Source organism: Humulus lupulus, chromosome 3 (assembly GCF_963169125.1).
Source record: "Humulus lupulus chromosome 3, drHumLupu1.1, whole genome shotgun sequence".
In the NCBI taxonomy this organism is placed as follows: domain Eukaryota; kingdom Viridiplantae; phylum Streptophyta; class Magnoliopsida; order Rosales; family Cannabaceae; genus Humulus; species Humulus lupulus.
In genome coordinates, this window is record NC_084795.1 from 207,468,253 (window position 1) to 207,490,058 (window position 21,806).

General features: G+C 39.3%; 1 protein-coding gene across 1 annotated transcript; it reads right to left on the reverse strand.

Moving 5' to 3' along the window:
- Positions 1–303: 303 nt before the first annotated feature.
- Positions 304–2,959, reverse strand: LOC133825348 (uncharacterized). Its single transcript, XM_062258304.1, has 6 exons — positions 2,039–2,959; positions 1,641–1,852; positions 1,404–1,559; positions 1,184–1,277; positions 850–1,107; positions 304–558 (listed from the first exon to the last, which is right to left on the reverse strand). The coding sequence occupies exons 1-6, from the start codon at positions 2,957–2,959 to the stop codon at positions 304–306; spliced, it is 1,896 nt and encodes a 631-aa protein (XP_062114288.1).
- Positions 2,960–21,806: the final 18,847 nt, after the last annotated feature.

Consider the following 21,806-nt stretch of genomic DNA (forward strand, 5'->3'; position numbering starts at 1 on the left):
GGTCGAGGTGGTAGAACATGAATAGTAGAGCGAGTGATACAAACATCTGGTTGTTGACTAGCCTGCTGAGTATGAATGGTGGAACGAGTAGTGCGACAAGGTTGTTGCCTAGCAGTAATAGACTCATCCATTGGTCCAGCTTGTTGAGCATGGGCAATGGGACGAGTTGTACGACGTCCAGGTGCCATGATAACTAATAATTTTATAAAATAAAAAAATATTAGAATACTAATATAGAGACTACATGTATAGAATGTATATAATACATTTAAAATTAAAAAAAAATGATAACTAATTTTTTTTTTAAGATTCCATGTCATCATCAAATTGTTCTTCTAAATCATTTTCTGCCTCACTATCACTAGAACATATCACTTCTCCATCAAAGATGATATCTCCATCATCAAAATCTTCATTAAGTTCAATAAATTCATCTTCATCTTCTTCCCCGCCAATATTCATTTGAACAAATTCGCTTGAAAGACTTAAAGGTGCAACATCTCTACGCACTACAGAGGAACTTTCAATCAAATCCTTAGTCGGTTGAAAAGGTGGCAACTGAAATGAATTGTCTTCTTGAAAAACATCATTATTCAATAAGTCATCCTCAACATGGGATATTTCTGGAATTTCATAAATGGATCGATGATTTACTTACTGAACAATTCTCCAATTTAAACCATGCTTCATGTCAAGTAAATAAAAAAATTGTTGTGCTTGAGTTGTCAGAATGAATGGTTCGTCGGGAAACCAATTTGTGGACGTGTTAATGAATGTCAAATTATGATCCACAAAAATAGAGTTTCCTTTAGGATTGGAATTATACCACTTGCAACGAAATAAAAACACTTTCCGATCAAAAAGGAATGACAATTGTAAAATCTCAAGCAAAACCCCATAATACATAATAGTATCGTTGTCATGGTCCCCTTCAGTGCAAACTCCAAAACATTGTGTACAAAGATTATCATCACGATCCTTGCACCAAAAATGAACACCATTTACAATACAACTATGATAACTAATGTATCGTTCTAATGGACCTTGAGATAGAGAATATAAATCATCATTTGCAAGAGAAGATTGTTGGACTCGCAGTTCAGATATCTACATGAAGAAAGAAACATATTACTTAGAAATTTCTTTAATAGGGAAACAATTCTAATGATAACCCCATATATACCTTTGTCTTAAACCAAGAAGGGAATTCTTCCATTTGGGCAGTAAGAATTTGTTCACTTGAAAGGCCCCTTTCTTCCAACAATGTTTTATGCTCACTACATATATCAAATTGATATGAATTAGTAAGTGAAATATAAATGTATATTGTTGGAGTAGTAAAGAAGATTATTACTTACTCGAGATAGTCTTGAATAACATCAATACAATTATTCAATATATACCATTGAACGATTTTACTGAAAGAATCCAACAACTTGACAGATGATGCCCCTATTGGACGAACAATGGAATTGAAAATGTGAAATTGATGACTTGTAGAAGGAAAATCCCAATTACGCTCATAACGTGTGAATCTCGTCTCTATGTTAGAAACATATCTTGACAAGAAAGTTATAGCTTCATCTATAACAAAGGCTTCTGTAATTTAACCATCAGGTCGTGACATGTTTCTGACATACTTTTTGTACAACGCCATATGACGTTCAGTCCCAAACATCCACCGTGAAGAAACTGGGCTACCTAACAACACTTGATCTGGTAGGCGCACACAAAGATGAACCATTATGGTACTAAATGATGGAGGGAATATTTTCTCCAATTTACACAAGATAATAATAATTTTATCCTTCAATTCAATTATATCATCAACTTGAATAGTTTTTGCACAAATCTTTTGAAATAATTAACATAGCTCAATCAAAGTTGTTCGAATTTCCTTCATTAGAAAAGGTAATATGGCAACTGGTAATATTTGTTGAAGTAATACATGACAATCATGGATTTTAATGCCTCCTAGTTTGTCATTATCAGTTACACATCAACTTATATTCGAAGCATATCCATCCGGTAATCTAACACTTTGAATGAATTTACAAAATTCCTTGCATTCTTCTTTAGCCAAAGTATAGCTTGCATGGGGTTTTTCCATCTTATTGTTGGATGACTTCTTCAACCAAAGATCAGAGCGAATTTTCAAATTTTCTAAATCTTTACGAGCCTTCAGCGTGTCCTTCGATTTGGCCTCAATGTCTAAAAGTGTTCCAATAATGTTATGACAAACATTTTTCTCTATATGCATCACATCAAGATTATGACGCAATAAGAGTTGTGACCAATACGAAAATTCAAACAAAACACTTTTTTTACACCAGTTCAACTCATTCTGTCCATGCTTACGCTTACTTGAAGAATTACTTTGCGCCTCAATGCCCTCCCATAACTCCTTAAGTTCTTCAATTAGTGGTCTCAAAAACACATCATAGTCCTTTCCAGGAGATTTGGGTCCTGGTATTAGCAATGACATGAGATAATTTTTTCCGTTCGGAGAAGCCCAAGGCGGCATGTTATATTGAATTAATATCACAGACCATAAGTTGTACGTGGATGTCATGTTTGAGAAAGGGTTAAACCCATCTGACGCTAATCCCATTCGTATAGTCCTCAAATCCACTGCAAATTCAGGGTATGTCTTGTCGAAATGCTTCCAAGCATCCCCATCAGCTGGATGACATAGTATCCCAGGTTCATCTCTGCGCACCTCGTTATGCCATCGCATAACCTTAGCAGTATGCTTGGAGCTAAACAATCGTTTTAGTCGAGCCTTGATTGGAAACCATCTAAGTCGTTTATGTGGAATTTTATTCCGTACATAACAACTAGATTTGCATACAAGGCACATTGTAGCATTTGCATTCTCACCGAAGAACAATGCACATTCATATTGGCACACGTCAATTTGCTCGTACCCCAAGCCAACTTCAGATAGAAGCTTTCGCATTTGTTAATAACTTATTGGGCAATGATTATCAATAGGTAACATTTCTGTAAGACACTTCAAAAGGTCGTCAAATCCTTTATCGGTCCATTTCTTAATCACCTTCAAATTCATTAACTTTATGACAGCATTAAGACAGAAAAGTTTGTACAATTCTCATACAAATGATTATGAAACAAATCTAACAAGGCATCATACTTGTCACTTGAATTTCGAGGGAATTCATTGTCAATGAAATCACTAGTTGGACCGATATCAAAATATGGACAACCAAAAGCATCGTGTAAGCCTGCAGCCAAATCATCACCTGGTTCACCATCCTCAACATCAACTAGCACTTCATCTTGTGCGCCCTCTATTTTCTCACCATGGTGGTACCATCTAGTATAAGTACTAAGAAAACCATGAGTGAGCAAGTGCAACTTGATCACATTCATAGATTGTGATTGTTTATTCATGCATCGCCGACACGGGCATAACACCATCCCATTAGAGTTTATGGACTCACTTGCAACACTTATAAATTTGTTTATACCTATCCAACTTCGATCCATAACAAATCTAACTCTGCTGGTATTTTGACATCCCTCCTAATAACAATAACTAAAAAAAAGTTAACAAGTTTGAATTTTATGAAACATATTATGTAGTTGACACAAATTTATGATTTGCATTTTATGAAATAAATTATAAAATTTTATTACCAAATGCGATTTTCTTAATCTTATTAATTTAATTTTTATCATAAAATAAATCATTTTATTTAAATGTTACCATAAAGTTTCTTTATTTTATTGATTCAAATTTTATCATAAAATCAATTTTTTAAATTACTTTATGATTTACATTTCATAAAAAAATTATAAAATTTTACTACGAAATGGGGAAAAAATTTCTAAATTTTATTAATAAAATATCTTTATTTAAAATTTACCCTTATGCACATTATTTTTGTAATTAAATTTATTAATAAAATCCCTTTATTTTATTTATTTATTTTATTTGGAATTTTTAAAGATGAATGCTTTTAAAAATTAAAAAAAATTATTTTTGGGTCATAAATTATTAATTTCAATAACATTTTAAAAAATTACCATTTTGAAGTTACATTTTAAAATCAAATGAGTTGATCATTGAGAAAAAATTAAAAATTATAAAACATTAATGCTTTATTTGATTACTTCATAAAGACTTTTTCTAATAGAAAAAAATATGAGTACATTAAGTTTATCACTTGTTGGAAAAAAAAATTCATAACTAAACTTTTTTATCTTTCCAACTAATTTTTTACCAAAATATTTTTTATATGTTGCCAAACAATATTCATTGATAAGATAAACTTGAAGAATATGAGAGAATTAAAGATAAACTTACTAAATATTCAATAATAAACTAAAGATAATATACAAACTTTTGTACAATTTGAATATTTATACTTGTCATTCTTCAAAACTCAATACAATATTATACCATTATAGTAAGTTAATACAAATAAAATATCCCCACTTTGATCATCACAAAGATTTCAGAAATTTATATAATATGAATTATTAAAGGCATTTACATGACTTAGTATACCAGAATATATATATGGGCACAAGAAGCCACATAATCACCAAACATAACAATCATATTCATTTTTAAACATCATAGGCAAAAAAAAAATTAAAACAAGACAGATAAAAAAATATACAAATCAAGACATATCCAAAAACAGATGCATATTTTGAACAAAGCAAACAAGGCAGATAAATTTCCAATTTAATGCCCAATTTTGTTTTTATAAGAATGGAAAAACTAGCAAAATAAATAACTAAGTACCTAAAAAATTACTAACTGAATAGACAAAGATACAAATTTATACAAGTATAAATAAATGTTCAAAATTTTATTCAGAAACTAAAAACCAGATTTATATACACAAAGTAAGGTAAAAAGCATTTCTCTTCAAAATAAGAAAGCATAGGAGAACTCTCTGAGCATAAACAAAACCCCAACACAAATAACAGTTCAAAGACTAAGGACAATTAAAAAAAATGAACCAGAATATAACAATGAAAACATAAACTAGATTACAACAATGACACATAACTAAAAAACTCTAAACAAAATCACAGCTAAATAACAGTGAAACAACGTAGACCTGAAACACAGTAATCATAAAAATAGAATTTTCTCAAAGCATAACAATGAAAACATAAACCATATTACAACAATGACACATGTCTGAAAAACTCTAAATGAAATCACAACTAAATAACAGTGAAACAACTCAGACCCAAAACACATTAATCATCAAAACAGAATTTTCTCAAAGCATAACATTCACAAAGCCTCAGAACAACAATAACAAAGCCTCACAACAAAAATAACAAAGCCTCAAAAAAATGAATCATCATTAATCTTTCAGATCAGTGGGGGTTTAATAAAAAAAATCATAGATTTATACCTCAAAGCCACCAAGCCAATTTGTCTGAAACTCAAAGCCACCCAAAACCAAATTTCAAAAAATTTTACAGCCACCAATCTAATGTAAAAGCAACCAGAAAAATCTCAAAGCCAGGCCAAACCACCCAATTCGAAATAATCGAAGCCTCTAAAGAAACCAAAATTAAACCTTAAACAAAAAATCAGAGACATTACCAACAGTAATCACACAAATCTGAAAATGAAAAATTACCCAAGGAGAACTGACCAACAATGGTGGTGGCATAGAGAACTCAACAAAGATGGAGGCGGCTCAGAGAACTCAACAACAAAGATGGAGGCAGCTCAGATAACTCAACAATAATGGCAGTAGCTCAGAGAAGTGAACCACGATGGTGGCGGCTTAGGGGTTCGAAGGATGATGGTGGCGACTCGGAGATTCGAAGAAAAATGGCAGCGACTTAGAGAAAGCTTCGATTACCATGGACAGAGGTCCAAAAATTCCAGTCGACCACGGAGAGAGGTCTGAAAATGGGAGAGAGATGTTGAGAGGGAGTCCAAAAATGGAGAAGAGGTCGTGAGTAAGGGAGGCGACAGATGAGAAATCTGGTGAGAGGGAGTCAAAAATTGAGAAGAGATCGTGAGTGAGGGAGGTGGCAGATGAGAGATTGAGAGTTAGATAAATGTTAGGGTTAGATATGTTAGGGTTAGATAGATTTTAGGTTTATATTAAATTAAAAATAATATTATTTAAATTTAAATTTATATAATTTTATCATTAATTTTTTAAAATATATTATTAGTGCCACGTTTCACGTATTGATACACCCACTTCGTCAAGTGACAAGTCACCATATTCATCACATGTCAGCAGCCACATCACCTTTTTTTAATTATGTAAAAATGGGAGGGAAAAATAAGCGAGAATCGTTAAAAAATTTCCCTCAAAAAATAATCGTAGGTAAATCTAATACCTACCAATACTAATGGTAGTTAATAATAAATTTTATAGCCCCACACGTTTTCTTAAGGAATCCCCTACCAATAGGCGCTACGGAAATATAATCGTAGGTAAAGGAATTCTTTAGCTACCAATAAATATATGTAGGTAAAAATTCGGTAGTTAAATGTCAAATTTCTTGTAGTATTGGGGGGGAGGAGGGTAGGACAGGAGGCACACACATATATATATATAAAGAATAAGTTGTCTCTTATATTCAAAAGGATTAGCTACCCTTATGAATATCAAGGGAATGGTAAAACAAAATGATTTTTTTTTTAAATGACCTCCAACCGATGGTTGCCCCGCCGCAGGGGGTGAGGCTGTAAGGAAGGCATCTCTTAATAAGTCTAGAATGTCCACTAAGCCGGCTAGCCAAAAAGGGTGCTAAAAAAGACCCTTGTAAATATAGTACTATGCATAATGACGAAAAGGACGCTTCTCGCAAGAAATAGCAAGCACGCACACAGAATATAAAATGATACCAAGAACTCAAGGGGTTAACATGTCCTTACAAGTATAGTCAAGGTGAACCAAAAAGACTATCATCATTAGATCAAGGAAGAGATACGTAATCCATGAAAAATAATAATAAGAGGGACTTACCAAAGTCCCTTAAGTTTGATAATCAAAAGAGAGCGACAAAGGCTAGAAAGGTCAATTCATCATTCATTTATCGACATAAAGAAACAAGGACATATAAATCAAGAGTTCAACGCACCATTAAGGATTTGTGAGAAGTTCAAACAAAAAAAAATGAGGAAAACAATATGGGGGATTACACAGCAGCAACATATATGTATGCAAATAAGTCGGCTTCAAAGAGACCTACGGGTTTCCACCCTGACCCTTCCACTCAGAGATTTTCTCAATTGCATAATCTCCAAAGGGAGATAGGTCGATGTCGACGTTGGTCCTCCATACGGCATGTAGCGTGCACTCAGTTATGCCATTCTCAGCATTTACAAGTTCAACCTCGAGTGCAGTAATCTTCTCATTTAAAGTATAGATAGTAGATTCAAGCCTAGTATTGGAGTGAGAAGTTGATGCAACCTGGGCTAATGCAGCGTCCCTCTGACAAACGGCCTCGGCAAGTTCACCCTCCAAGTCACAGACTCGTATGGAAAAATTATCCTTTTTTACCTCAGCCATCGAGAGATTCCTCAATGCCCTCTAGAGCTCGTGTTGTAGCCGTTGTGTGGATGAAGAGATCGAGGCGACAAGCCAATGACCAAGGATAGAAGCCTAAATAATGACAAAGAAATAAAATAAAACCTCAAGGGCCAAACGATATCAAAACCGAAAAAAAATACATACATCAAGTGTTTTGACAAATACCTGCAAGGAGGCTCGCATTTAAGCCTCTCCCAACTCGACATCGAGAATGTCATGCATAAACCCCCACTCGCCTTCGGGAATGTTTCCCATATAATGGCTCACGACTTCCCCATACTGGCTTGCCAGAGGATGGCCTCCAGAAGCGGAAGGGTAAGCTCAACGGGGGGAAACCTGTGTACCCATCGAGGCATGCTTCAACAAGGGGATCGAGATGGTCCTGATCTATCTGCAGATGCACAGGGGGTAGAAGGGCACGGGGACACCTCTTTAGGCAAAGAGGCGCCCGAAGATGCCCACTTTGAGCACCCCCCAGAGGGTCGAAGGGCCTCACCAAAAGAAGGAATGACGAAATTCCTCTTAGGCATAGAAGGGGAGGGAGCATGGGCGTTGAGAGCATGCCACCAGGCATCGACGGTGGAACCCAAGAAGTAACACCTTCGATGTGTTCATCGTCAACCACATCCCTAGCCCCGCCGACCAAGGACCGTAAGCATGAGTAATTCTCGGACTACACCTCCTCCTCCGTATCGATATGGTCACCCGACGGGTAAGCATAGTTTTATCAGTCGCCTCATTATAATTGGCTTCATCATGACCATATATCCACGGAATGGTGGATTCGGATGAGATGGAGCATAAGGAGATAACTTGGTTTGGGGATAGCAGCTTGTATGAATAAAGATTTCCCTCTGTGAAAAGGGCGCAGGCCAATTTACACTGGGCCGACGTCTCTAGGATCTTCGTCACTCGGTCACAGGCCGATGGTTTCAGGGTAGGGCCGACAACCCCTACGAGACCTGCGATCAAGAGAAAAGAAATAACCATAGTTAGATAAACCCAAAAGAGGAGGAGTAAAAGAAAATCTTCTCTTATACAAACTCTAGGTGGGAATTAGCTTACTTGAAGCATTGAAGCGCGTATGTCGGGTGGACACGCTGTAGGTGAAGAAGAAGTCACTTTTCCACGAGCCTCTATTGGAAATTAAGCCTTCCACGAGGGGAGATCCTGTGTGGGCCACGACTTTCTAGAGCCGGTCGAAGTCGGGGGCTGATGGATTCGACCTAAGGGTGTAAAGGTGATGGACCTCACTCATGGAAGGCCCTCTAGAGTGCACTTGCTTATACAGTATGTATAAGCAACTGAGCACCACCCAAGAGTTGGGGGACAGTTGGAAGGGCGCCAGCTCGAAGTAGTTAAGTACTTTGACAAAGAATGGGTGAAGCGGCAAAGCTCCATCGAATTTGATTATGGATTCACTGAAGGCAATGAGCCTTTCAGGCGGCTCAGACGCATGGTCCTCACGCTTTGGGATTATGAACTTGATGTCTGACGATAGATGATGGACCTTTAGTATGTTGACAAGCTTAACCTTAGAAAGGGTGGACCTGCCCGCGTCCTTGGAATTGTCGGAAGTCCTCCTTGGCATGTCGGGTACCTGGACATAGACAGGCAGTTTGTGAGCGATAGACTTCCTTAACCCCCTAGAAGATTCCTTACGTGTCTTGCATCTACCAACACTCTCCTTGACCCTAGGGCAGGCGACCGGGGGCAGGTGAGGAAGTGTGGGGAAAATCATAGAAAGAAACTCAGGTTCGAGGGGTTCACAGTCAGCACCGTCATGGATGGGACCCCCATGCCTTGAGGATTCGTCACCACAGAAAGAAAAAGGTTCAGGTGGCAGGTTTTCCTCTAGACAGGAGATTTCAAATATACATTCCTGAAGGGATGAGTTAGTTGGGAGACATACGTTTCATGCCATGGGGAGAAACTTAAACCCTTGTCGATAGTAATAGATTCGAGTTCACTTTCGAGGCCATGCGCCTTCTGACTAAGGTAGGACAGTCTCTGTAGGTAGAGCATTCACACACCCAAATGATCGGAGGGTTTGTGAACGTTGACCTCAAAGTCAGAGGATGACAACTTGATAAAGTCGATATTAGTTAGACCTTCAGGGCACCGCCTAGACGCCATGGGCCAGCTAAGACATGAGGACGTATGTGCATGAAGATAACCCTATATCTACAACAAAAGTAGGAGGGGTATAAGAAAAGGGCCTATGCATATGTGCTTGAAGGGTGAAGAAAAAAAAAACAAAAAACTTCTAAGGAATGGGTGCATTCCAACCCGTGACTCTACCCTCGTATAAGAGATAAAGAAAACATGGGTATCAATGGAGAGAGAAGGTATAACTGGGTGTGTATATATGGATCCACAGATATGTGAGGGCAGACTTTCGGGTGCGTAAAGAAGGATCGAGCGACAAGCGAGAGCGGTTCCTTAGCAGCAAGAGAACGCCTAGTGCCACCACAAGAAGAAAAAAAGTAATAAGCAAAAAAAAATGAATGAATAATGAAAAGGGGCAAAAATTACCTCAAGAATGCTTCTATGAAGGATAGAACCTTGGAGCTCTTGGAAATGGTTTAGAAGGAATACTACTAGGCTAAGCAAGTTTTAGTGTGAAGAAGTGGGTTCAAGTCTTGGGGTATTTATAAGGAAGGTCAATGTTTTCTAGCCATTGGATCAAATTTAGATGGATGGTAGAGATCAAGAGACTTGACAACCTTGGGATCTTTAATTGGAAATGATTGGCTATAATCACATCTTAAGAGCATACTTGGATCACAACCAAAATTAGTTGGTTTTTGTGTTTCTTTATGAATTACAAAGAAACACACCATAAATGCCCATTTTGTGTTTCCTCATTCATTCCAAGATAGCATCCAAAAGGTTAGTCTACCATACCTCTTCAAGAAAGAGCAAAGCATAAACACCATACCCATAACTTAGAACACATATTAAGGAGTCTATAAGAACACTTGAAAGTATAATCATAGACTCGTGGGCAAGTGTGAATGTGGGATAATTTCCCAAGAAATATTTAAAGTAGATTTCATTCTTGTAGGCTTTGTATATGGAGGCGTCTCACTATGCGAAAAGCTACTTGCCAAGACACTGCCTATTATATTTTAATATAATGTTTGATTGATTAAATAAGTGTTACAAAAGTGATTATTTAATCTAGTGGGGGAATGTTATATTATTTCATATAATATAATATTAGATTAAATAATGTGACAAAATGTGATTTGTCACACAAATATGATTTGTCACACCTTGTAACATATTATTGAGAGTCACAAAATTGGACACATGTGTGTGCCTAAATGTGAAATATTTTGGAGTTACAAAATCAGTTACAAATTTGTAACTCCCAAATATTACCCAATAATTTGTTTTGGGAGTTACAAAGTCATTTGGGAGGGCTTGGAATCGTTTGGAAAAACAGCACATTTTCAAGTGCTGAAAATGGGCTGTGGCCGAGGCCACTGATGTCCCTGGCCGCGGCCACAGGTGCATTTCAGGCCAAATTTTCAGTTTTTTCCAAATGTGTTGAACGGTTCTAAAAATCAAAATAACTCCCAAATCTCAATTTTAATTTCATATTAATCAAATTAAACATTGGTAACAGCCACGGGGGTTGGTGGAATTTGAAATCCAAAGGGTATCTCAAACTCTATAAATAAGAGCCGAATGCTCACTTGTAAGACACACATTTTTCCATCCACAAAGCACTTGGCCGGAAAATACACCAAAAGGCTTGATAATTCGAGAGAGCTATTTCCTAGAGAGATTCCTTAGTGCTTAGAGAATAGGGGGAAATAAGCTTTTGGACAAAGGTCTTGAACCTTGTTCAAGTTGGTGATCCCCACTACTCTACACTTTGGTTGTGTGAGAGTTTGTTTGTGTTTTCATTATTTTGTTCTTCTTATTTACTTGTATTATTATATTATTGAGTTTGTAATCTTCTTCTTCTACATCTTTCTATTTACTTGTATTTTCATCAATTGAGTTGTAATATTTCTTTAATCAATATTATCTTGTCTATTGTATTTTTGCATAGAGTTGTATTTTGGTTTTTCCATATTTCCATTGAGTATAAAAATATATTCTCTATCAATCAAAAGCTTATGTTCCTTTTTCAATGGAAGGAAAAACCATGGAGATCATATGAGGATCCAACTTTGAAAAGATGGTAAGATAAGGTAATGTTCTTCTTTGGTTTTCTTAAAAGATCTAATGGTTTTCATATAGTGATAGAAATGAGAAGAAGAAAATTTTATAAATGAGGTTCATTGTTTTCTAATCTCCTTTTTTTTTTTTTCAAATATAGTGGTTAGATTAGAAGATAATTTAATATCCTGAGTTTTTATTATATGCGATCAATGTGTAAATAATCTAGTAGATTATTGGGTAATATGCTAGCATATCATTGATTTGTCTTATTTTGTGTTAATGGGAAATTATTAGCATAACAACTATATGAGTTTTATATGACATGTATAAATATATTGATTTTGTGAATCAATAGAAATGTAAAATCATGTGTGTATGATATTTGTAATTCATGTTTTCATATTAATAAAGAGCCATATTAGTATGATATTAGTCATGTATGTTGACAACTATGTGAAATTATAATCATGCAAACATTTGTGAGATGTTAATATGTTTTATCCTATATTTTTGTTAGTATGTAATTTGTGAATAAAAAGAATAATTTGAGAAATTAAAATTCTCAATTAAAGTGTTGAACATCTCAATTATGAGATAAGAAAAGATGAACCTAAGGGGGTTACATCTTTTGATAAGTGTCTTGCCATTGCAAGAAAAATGGATTAAAGTGAATTCAAAAATTGTGGGATGACATGTTGACTCAATAGACTTATAGTCTAGAGTGTGGTCAAATGAAATATATTTGAGAATTATTTAGTGACAATAATTCTTAAATATTCAATGAGGAGACATTTCAATATTGGAGAAGCAATTTTGAATCTTTACACCAATTGTGAATAAAAGAGAACTTTATTCATTTTGGTTAAAGATGGTGATATGTTTAAATTAATCTCAATGTGGAGATAATTTTAAACAAAAACATAAGAAATCAAAGTGTTTAAATAAATTAATGAGGGTTTATTTTCTTTGATTTAATGTGTTTAAAAAATTGACATTTTCATTTTGATTTTGATGAGAAAATCAATGGATGTCAAATTGATGTTTTCAAAAGAATCTCAAAGAGACTTTTAAGAAATACACAAAAGTTGTTTAAGTGATTTTGACATTATTTAGACAACTAAAAATGAAAATTTGTGATTATTTGTTTGAGAAATTCTCACATTACATTTGTGTTCACATTTAATTTTGTGAAATATATAAAAGAAAGCAACCAAGTGAAAGTTACTTTCAAATAAGTGTTCCTTGCTTTAGCAAGTAAATAAATCAAGATAAACATTGAGGTTTTATCTTGAGAGTTTATCATGTGGCATAGAGGACTCATGATGAATTTTGAGAATCATAGGTCTACATTTATCTTGGAGGATAAATGACTTATTAGAAATGACCAGATTTCTATTTTAAAGTGATATTTTATTATCAGTATGTGAGAAATGTGGGGGTGATTCTCCAAAGTTAATCAATTTATTTTGTTGTTAATCAATTGATTAATTTGGTCATCTTATCAAATAGGTGATTTGGAATTCCACATTTTAAATCACATTGGCTATATGTGTATAAAATGGATAAATCTAGACATGCTTGGTGTATAAAGTTACTGTTTGTAATATTTTGATTCGAGAAGGAATCAATTTAAAACATAAAGGAAAATTTTAGAAACAAAGAGATTTCTAGAATTAATATTCAAGGAAAATGTGTTATCTTGGATATAAAACTATAAGATAGTGGGGGTGTTGACTATGGTCAAAATCACTATTTTAAAGGGGTAACTATTTTAATTAAACTATGGCTAGCAACAAAGTTTGAATAAAATAATGAGAGTGTCTAAGTATGCATACATGAGAAAAGAAATGATTCAAATGGAATCAATTTTACATCTCAAGAGATGGGACTTAGACTCCCTAAAGAGATTAACGGTTGATGGTAACCTATCTTAATACTAGTAACCAAACTAGTATTAGGTTCAATAGGTAATAACAAGTCAATCAAGTGAATAGATAGTAGTACTCAAATTTTGTCTCATCTGAGATATGAGTACTAGTGTGTTACCAAAATGAGGGTTAAAACCGAAAGGTTTTTTAATAGAACTCGGTCTTGAAAAGACAAGTATTTTAGGGTGACAAAATACTGTAAGAGTTCTACCTATATAGACCTAGGGGTGGTGCCGCCCCTCATGATAATTGGGAGTCATTCTCATGAAAAGTCTATGAATGGAATGTGCACATGGCCATTAACGGTGCAAAAGGGAGACATTGTGGTCTCAAGTGAACATAGCAAAGGTGTGTGTGTTATCACCGGTTTGTTATCAAGGGATAGTGGTTCAATACTTCGGCAACCAAAATTTCAACAAACATTGTGATAATTACACTAAGGTAAAATTCAAGTCGAAAGACATTTTATTTTATGCACCAATGCAAAGGTTTCTATAGAGAGTGATTATTTAATCAAGTGGGGGAATATTATATTTTAATATAATGTTTGGTTGATTAAATAAGTGTTACAAAAGTGATTATTTAATCTAGTGGGGGAATGTTATATTATTTCATATAATATAATATTAGATTAAATAATATGAAAAAATGTGATTTGTCACACCTTGTAACATATTATTGAGAGTCATAAAATTGGACACATGTGTGTGCCTAAATATGACGTATTTTGGAGTTACAAAATCAGTTACAAATTTGTAACTCCCAAATATTACCCAATAATGTGTTTTGGGAGTAACAAAGTCATTTGGGAGGGCTTGGAACCGTTTGAAAAAACAACACATTTTCAAGTGCTGAAAATGGGCTGTGGCTGCGGCCTGGGGGACAGAAAGCAGTGGGCGCGGCCACTGATGTCCCTGGCCGCAGCCACAGGTGCATTTCAGGCCAAATTTTCAGTTTTTTCCAAATGTGTTGAACGGTTCTAAAATCCAAAATAACTCCCAAATCTCAATTTTAATTTCATATTAATCCAATTAAACATTGGTAACAACCATGGGGGTTGATGGAATTTGAAATCCAAAGGGTATCTCAAACTCTATAAATAGGAGCCTAATGCTCACTTGTAAGACACACCTTTTTCCATCCACAAAGCACTTGGCTGGAAAATACACCAAAAGGCTTGATAATTCGATAGAGCTATTTCCTAGAGAGATCCCTTAGTGCTTAGAGAATATGGGGAAATAAGCTTTTGGACAAAGGTCTTGAACCTTGTTCAAGTTGGTGATCCCCACTACTCTACACTTTGGTTATGTGAGAGTTTGTTTGTGTTTTCATTCTTTTATTCTTCTTGTTCTTCTTATTTACTTATATTATTATAGTATTGAGTTTGTAATCTTCTTCTTCTACATCTTTCTATTTACTTGTATTTTGAGCAATTGAGTTGTAATATTTCTTTAATCAATATTATCTTGTCTATTGTATTTTTGCATAGAGTTGTATTTTGGTTTTTCCATATTTCCATTGAGTATAAAAATATATTCTCTAACACTGCCAAGGGAGGTTAACGTTAAAAAGGGCCTCGCATGCGAGGCTTAAGTACACTCGAACTCCTGCACATGGAGTCCCTTGCCAAGGACACCTTGCAGTGAAGACCTGATGCGAGACCCTCATGAAGCTTCCCATGCATCATGCGTAGAGGTCTCTAGATGAAGCCACCTCGACGAGCCTCCCGTGCATGCCTAAGGACCCACATACGGGTCCCCTGAGAAGTCACCCTCGCTATGCGAGGCCCATGAAGAGAAGGGTGTCACATCGACACACTGTTGCGCGGGGCCAAGAGCCTCATTCGAGTTGGCGCGAGGTCCGCATGGAAAATAGTCCCTCGCTGTGCGAGGGCCGTGGTGCGTGGGTCACTGCACAATGGTCGCTGCGCGAGGGCAGTGGCGAGAGGGGTCACTGCACAATGGTCCCTGCGCGAGGGCCATGGCGAGAGGGGTCACTGCGCGAGGATCGTGGCGCGAGGGGTCACTGCGCTAGGGTCGTTGTGCGAGGGCCAACGCACAAGGGGCCGTGGTGCAAGGGTCGCTGCGCGAGGGTCGCTGTGCGAGGGTCATTGCGCAAGGGTCATGGCACGAGGGGCGCTGAGCCAGGGCTGTTGCACGAGTGTCGTGGCACGAGGGGCACTGCGGTAGGATCGTTGTGCAAGGCTTTGAGCCTCGCTTGACTTGCTGCGAGGCTCACAGGGAGGAAGAAGCTTTGAGTTGTGGGGTTGAGTAAGTGAAGAGGCGTCTTGCTATGAGAGGTGCTGCATGCCCAAAGGCTAAACTCCATCATTGTTGGAACCACATGCCTAGATGCCTCACTATACTAGGCCCCGTTCTCCGCACCTCATGACGCGAGGTTGTTGCGCGACAAGGGCTCGCTACCTGAGGCCCACCTCTTAGAAGTGCCTCAACATGGGAAATTGGTATAGGGAGTTCCTTCTACGTTAACGAAGAGCCCACACTATTCTTTAACACTCAGCAGAATATGAGGAGGATTGGAGGGAAATGGTACCTTGAAGATGAAAGATGGACCACCAGGTACAAGGCGTGCATATGAGTACGGAATATACAACTATAAAGGTGGCGAATGCATGACTCTGACACCTATTTCCGAGATGAAGTGGCGTCACGAATGAGTGCAAGAAGTGGTGGCACATTTTGCATGCCTTTGACCAAGTACGAGAGCTGACACCACTACGTACTGCACCACTACCCTGACAACGTACCTACGTACTGCACCACTACCCTGACAACGTACCTACGTACGACCTTGTCCCTTGGGACCACCTTGTATCAGGGGTCAACAGAGCCCAAATATAAATAGGTTTCGACCCCTCTGGCTTAGGTGTTGGAAAATTCTTTGTATGCACAAACAATTAAGGGATATACGATTTTTGTTCCATTGTAATTAAGCATTTTTGCTCTTTCAAGTTCTTTTCATCTTCTTCCTACATATCTTTTGCAATATAGTTTGAGTTTTCTAACCTTTTATCGTTGATGAGTTCTCATCGCCAACAACTACGAACTCCTGTTTATGTTATATGAGTTCTTTGATTCACTCGTTAGACTTTGTCAGAATGACCAGGCTAGAAACTTTTGTTTTGGGAACTCATTAATGTAAATGGTTGGGGACATAGTATATGGATATGGAATCTATACCTTCTCATAAGAGATTGAACAATGGTCCTCTTAAGGGTTGACTTTTGGGACTGAAAGGTTATTGATCTCAAATTCGTAATTTAGTTATGAATTAGCCTTCACTAGTAAAGTCAATGGTACTTAAGGAAACAAGATATAATTAAAAGGGTAAAATGGTAATTTTATTCCCGATTAATTATGAACAATTATTATAGGGTTAATTTGTATGTAATGATAATATCAATGGACGCTTTATTATTATAAAGTACTCTGTAAATGAAATGTCTATAATTACAAGAGTGCGGTGTCATATTTATAGTAGAGTAATCATGAGATTAAAAAATTAAGATTATTTAATTAAAGAGTTTAATTAATAATCTCAAATTTATTGGAGCTTCGAATTATAAGTCCATAGGTCTCCACAGCGGTTCTATCAACACTATTCAAGACAAGAGTTGATATAAAGGGAAAAATGGTTAAAAGACATATTTAAGAAGAAATTTGTTTTTCGGGCCAAATATGAAATTATGTGATAATAGTGATTAATTAATTAATTACAAAATAGTTGTTGTATGCCTTGATTTTCCACGGGCTATTAGTGAGCTGAGATATGGCCTAATTATATCAGCCACGTGGATACTACATGACCGAAGTTGCTGTCGTCAGGTCCTACCTCTTTAGCTCGAGGTAACCAAAGGTTCACCAAGATTATTTAAGGGCCGAGTCAGGAAAATAAAGACCGCAGGTCAAGAAGGTGTCCAGCTCGAGGCATGAGCTGGAGTGGGAAGCTGTGACTCCTTATAAAGTCAACTACGCAATGTAAACGTGCATATATCAGACATCACGTGTCTGATATATCCCTGAATTCTCGGGCACGCAGCATGAACGTGCGTATTCAGGCACCCACGACTAGGTTGGGCCGTGCAGCCCATTATCCCCCTTACCTGTTGATTAGGCCACACTTCATTTGTCAGGTTTTAGGAATTAATCATGAATGTCACAGAAGTGACATGATGGGTAAGAAGGTCACGGGATGACCCCCCTTGCCAACTCCCAGGTGCCCTCTCCTATAAACATGGAGACCCTGGGAGTTGCAAAGGGTTGGATTCTATTGTGTAACAAAATACCCTGTAAAGAATACCAGAAATATAGCAATAATATTGGCTGGTGGAGTAGAAGGATTTTAACCTTTAAACCACCTAAAAACGTAGTTGTGTCATCAACCCATTCTAAGATCATTTATCTGTTTCGGTTCATTATTAAGCACTAATCTCTTTCTCTTATTTTCTTAATTACCTGTTGGTGAAGAACCGCGTCAACAGTTTGGTGCTTTCATTGAGAGCTTGTTAGATTGGTTCTATCGCAAACATCCAACCATGGTGACCACTCGATCAAGACACAGTAACGAGGCGGAACAACATGATGGGCAGAAGGCTCATCATGCCGCCATCTCTGGTGAGCAAAACCTTGAAGTTCAGCAGCGGCCGGGCAAGCAACCAATAGGCCAGGATGACACTAGAAGTTCGGCACCCCAGCCACCTAATCCAAACCCGGACTTTTACACGGCGGTAGAGATGGAGAATGCTCAGCTGAGGAGTCAACTGGCGAAAGCTAATCAGAAGATTAAGGAGGTGTTGGCCCGACTACCCCCTCTTACAACCGACACTAACGTCGGAAAGAGGCAAGGCGAGACTCGTAAGTCTCGCCGGGGAAATCGGTCCAGGCCTAGTCGCTCGGTCAGACCTCCGACGTCCAACTCTACTCCCTCATCGCACCGCCGGGAGGAAAACTTCGAAGAAATACCTAGAGCCGAACAACAGTATAGCCGCTCGGTCCAAACTTCAACTCCCAGCCTCGAGCGCGCCCAGGAGGGCTCAAGGGAATTCTAGAAGGAAATCCGGGGAGGGCTCGCAGCACCAGCCCGTCCCGGCCAGCCGTCCTGCGCCTCGCCAGATCACCAAGCGCAAGGCCCGTAAGTTGGCAGGGCCGAAAGGCCCCCACCTAACCTGATCCGCCCTGACGGAACCAGGATTGCATCCCCGGTCAGACATCCTCCTTCACCAATAAGATATCCATCTCCTCCTCGGCCTATCCGAGATATTCCAGCTTATGGAAGCAGCAGGAGAAACCCGCCATCCACAGGACCTTCCCATCGTAGCAGGGCGCCCAGAGGAAGCCCGGATCCTCACCCCCAAAGACGGGCTCCGAGCTTCTCTAACGGGAGCTACTGGACCGGAAGTCGCCGAAGTGACCTTTCTGGCGGAGACCTGCGTCAACGTCTAAGCTCGGTGCAAAGTCCTCAAGCCACCCTGAGGGGCGACCTACGGGATTGCCTTAACTCTCATAGGGGAGACCTAGTAGGAGGTGGCAACCATGCTCGCTCAGGGGGAGACCTGTCCGAGGTACGTAACGGTGGGAATGTCCTAAATAACCTATCTCAAGATAGGCGGGGCAATAACCCACCAAACGTATACAATGGATCCGGAGCTGTTGAACAGCACCGGAATAACCAAGGAAATCAGGACAAAACCCTTGAGCGCCTGGCTCAGATGGAGGAGCTAATGAGGAAGCTCCTATTGGAGAAAGAGAAAGACGAATATGATTCGGGGGACGAGCTTGAGCTCTTCGCCCCCAGCATAGCAGCAACGACATACCCACCCGGTTTCCGTACGCCGCACCTGTCCAAGTTCAACGGAGACGGAGATCCGTCAGATCATCTGGGTATGTTCAATACACTGATGATGGCCCACAACATTGGCCTCGAGCTGAGGTGTCTGACATTTCCCTCCACACTGACTGGGCCGGCCAGACAGTGGTTCAAATAGAACAAGAAGCAGTCAATCATCTTTTGGAAACTTTCTCTGCTGACTTCAAAAGAGCATTCCGAGCCACCCAGGCTGCTCGCATCAAGGCCGACTCCCTGGCTAACGTGAGGCAACAACCCGATGAGCCTTTGAAGGCTTACCTGAGCAGGTTCGCGAACGTCGCTGCTTGGGCCAGAGACGCAGATGACAGCTCCAAGCTCATGGCTTTGAGGACTGGAATCCTCGTCGGAGGGGGACTCTAGAACGAAATACAAAGGAAGGGAGTCAGCTTAGTAAACGAATTCCTAAATAGGGCCCAAGGGTGGATCAACTTGGAGGAGGCGCAAGCCTCAGCTGCAGGAACCAGCCAGGTCCCTGAGCAACCCGCTGGAGTGGGAACGAAGGTCATGATAGCGACCCAGAACGTTACACAGAATAACCAGTTCGGTGGAGGCAAGAGAAAGGGGAACGACGAGGGCAACCAGCACGGCCCAAAGAAGAATAAGTCCGTAGAAAAATTTAAGCCGGTCTACGCGACTTAAATAGAGCTCACCCACTCTAGGGAGAACATCTTCCTAGCAAACTCTGCTCGCCTCCCCTGGTAGAAGCCGGAGCCGTTAAAGCACTAGAAGGGGAAGAGAGACACCTCCAAGTTTTATCGTTTCCACAACGACGTTGGCCACAATACCGATGATTGTAGACACCTGAAAGATGAGATCGAGACTCTCATCAGAGCCGACCCCTTGGCTCAGTATGCGCGGAACAGGGTTCCAACAAGCCGACCTGCTCCAGAAGTCCCGATCAATCAGCCCGGGTCTTGGGTAGATCAAGACGTCCCTCCTCCAGTGATAGGAGGAGAGATATCCACAATATCGGGAGGTCCGAATTTGGCTGGCACGAGCAGGGGTGCCCAAAAGAGGTACGCCAACGAATTCAAGGCTCATAATGGAGTAGAGTTCGTCCCTGAGCAGCATCTGCCAAAGCAGCAGCGATTGGAAAGGCAACCAATAATTTTTACTGAAGAAGATGCTAGCCACGTTCAGTTCCCTCATAACGACTCTCTGGTCATAGCAGTGCAGCTCGCTAATCGGAGGGTTAGGAGAGTGCTGATCGATAATGGGTGCTCGGTAAACCTTCTATTTCGGTCCACGCTGGAGAAGATGGGTTTGACTGTCGCCGAGCTGAAGGCAACCTCCATGATGCTGTATGGTTTTTTGGGAGAAGGATCAACGACTATAGGGACGATTGAGCTGGTGATCACCTAGGGAGAGGGACCTCGAACAGTCTCAAAACTCCTCGAGTTCGTGGTCATCGACTGCCCCGCTACATACAATGCCATTTTGGGCCGACCTACACTTATAGCTTTTGAAGCCATCATCTCTATTCTCCACCTCGCGCTGAAATTCCCTTCTTCCACGGGGATATGCACGGTCCATGGCGATCAACTTGCTGCCAGGGAATGCTACAGCATTTCCATGAAGGGAAAATCGAAACCCAGGCAGCTAACGATGGCCATCCAAGGTGGAGAAGAGGAATCTCAGGAACCTTTGCCAAATCCTGAGATTGAAAAACCTCAGAGCGCCGAGGGGGAAAGTATCATCCTAAGTGAGGATATTGACCCCCGAATAGGCGAGGACAAGTCCGAACTCCATATGGAAACTTGTTCCTAACAATTGGTACCAGAGCGGTCATTAATCTCTACATACATTAATTATTGTGTGGGCATAATATGCATTCTTATGTTATCGTAATATGTGTGAATGGATGGATGTATGATTAAAGTTTATTCTTAAGGGTCGTTAATTATATGGTGTTTTGGGTTTAGAAACTTTTCTTAAATTTCTAGATGAAAAATGTAAGCTATTTTGAGGCATAGGAATTTTTGTAATTTAATTTTCTGCATTAAATTATTTGAAAAAAAATATATTATATAAGGCCCGAGCCCCGGGTTCTGTGCCCCGAATTCCGAGCCTAAGGCTATCGCATGCACCCTACTGGCCCACGCCCTTGCGCCTGCTGCTGCTGCGCGCACCCGTGTCCCTATGCTGCCAGCCCTGCGCGCACCTGCGCCCCTGCGCTGCTTGCCCCGCGCGCACCCGCGCCCTTGCTCCACCCACCAGCTACCCCGCACCCCTACCACGCACCTCCATCCTTGCCTCC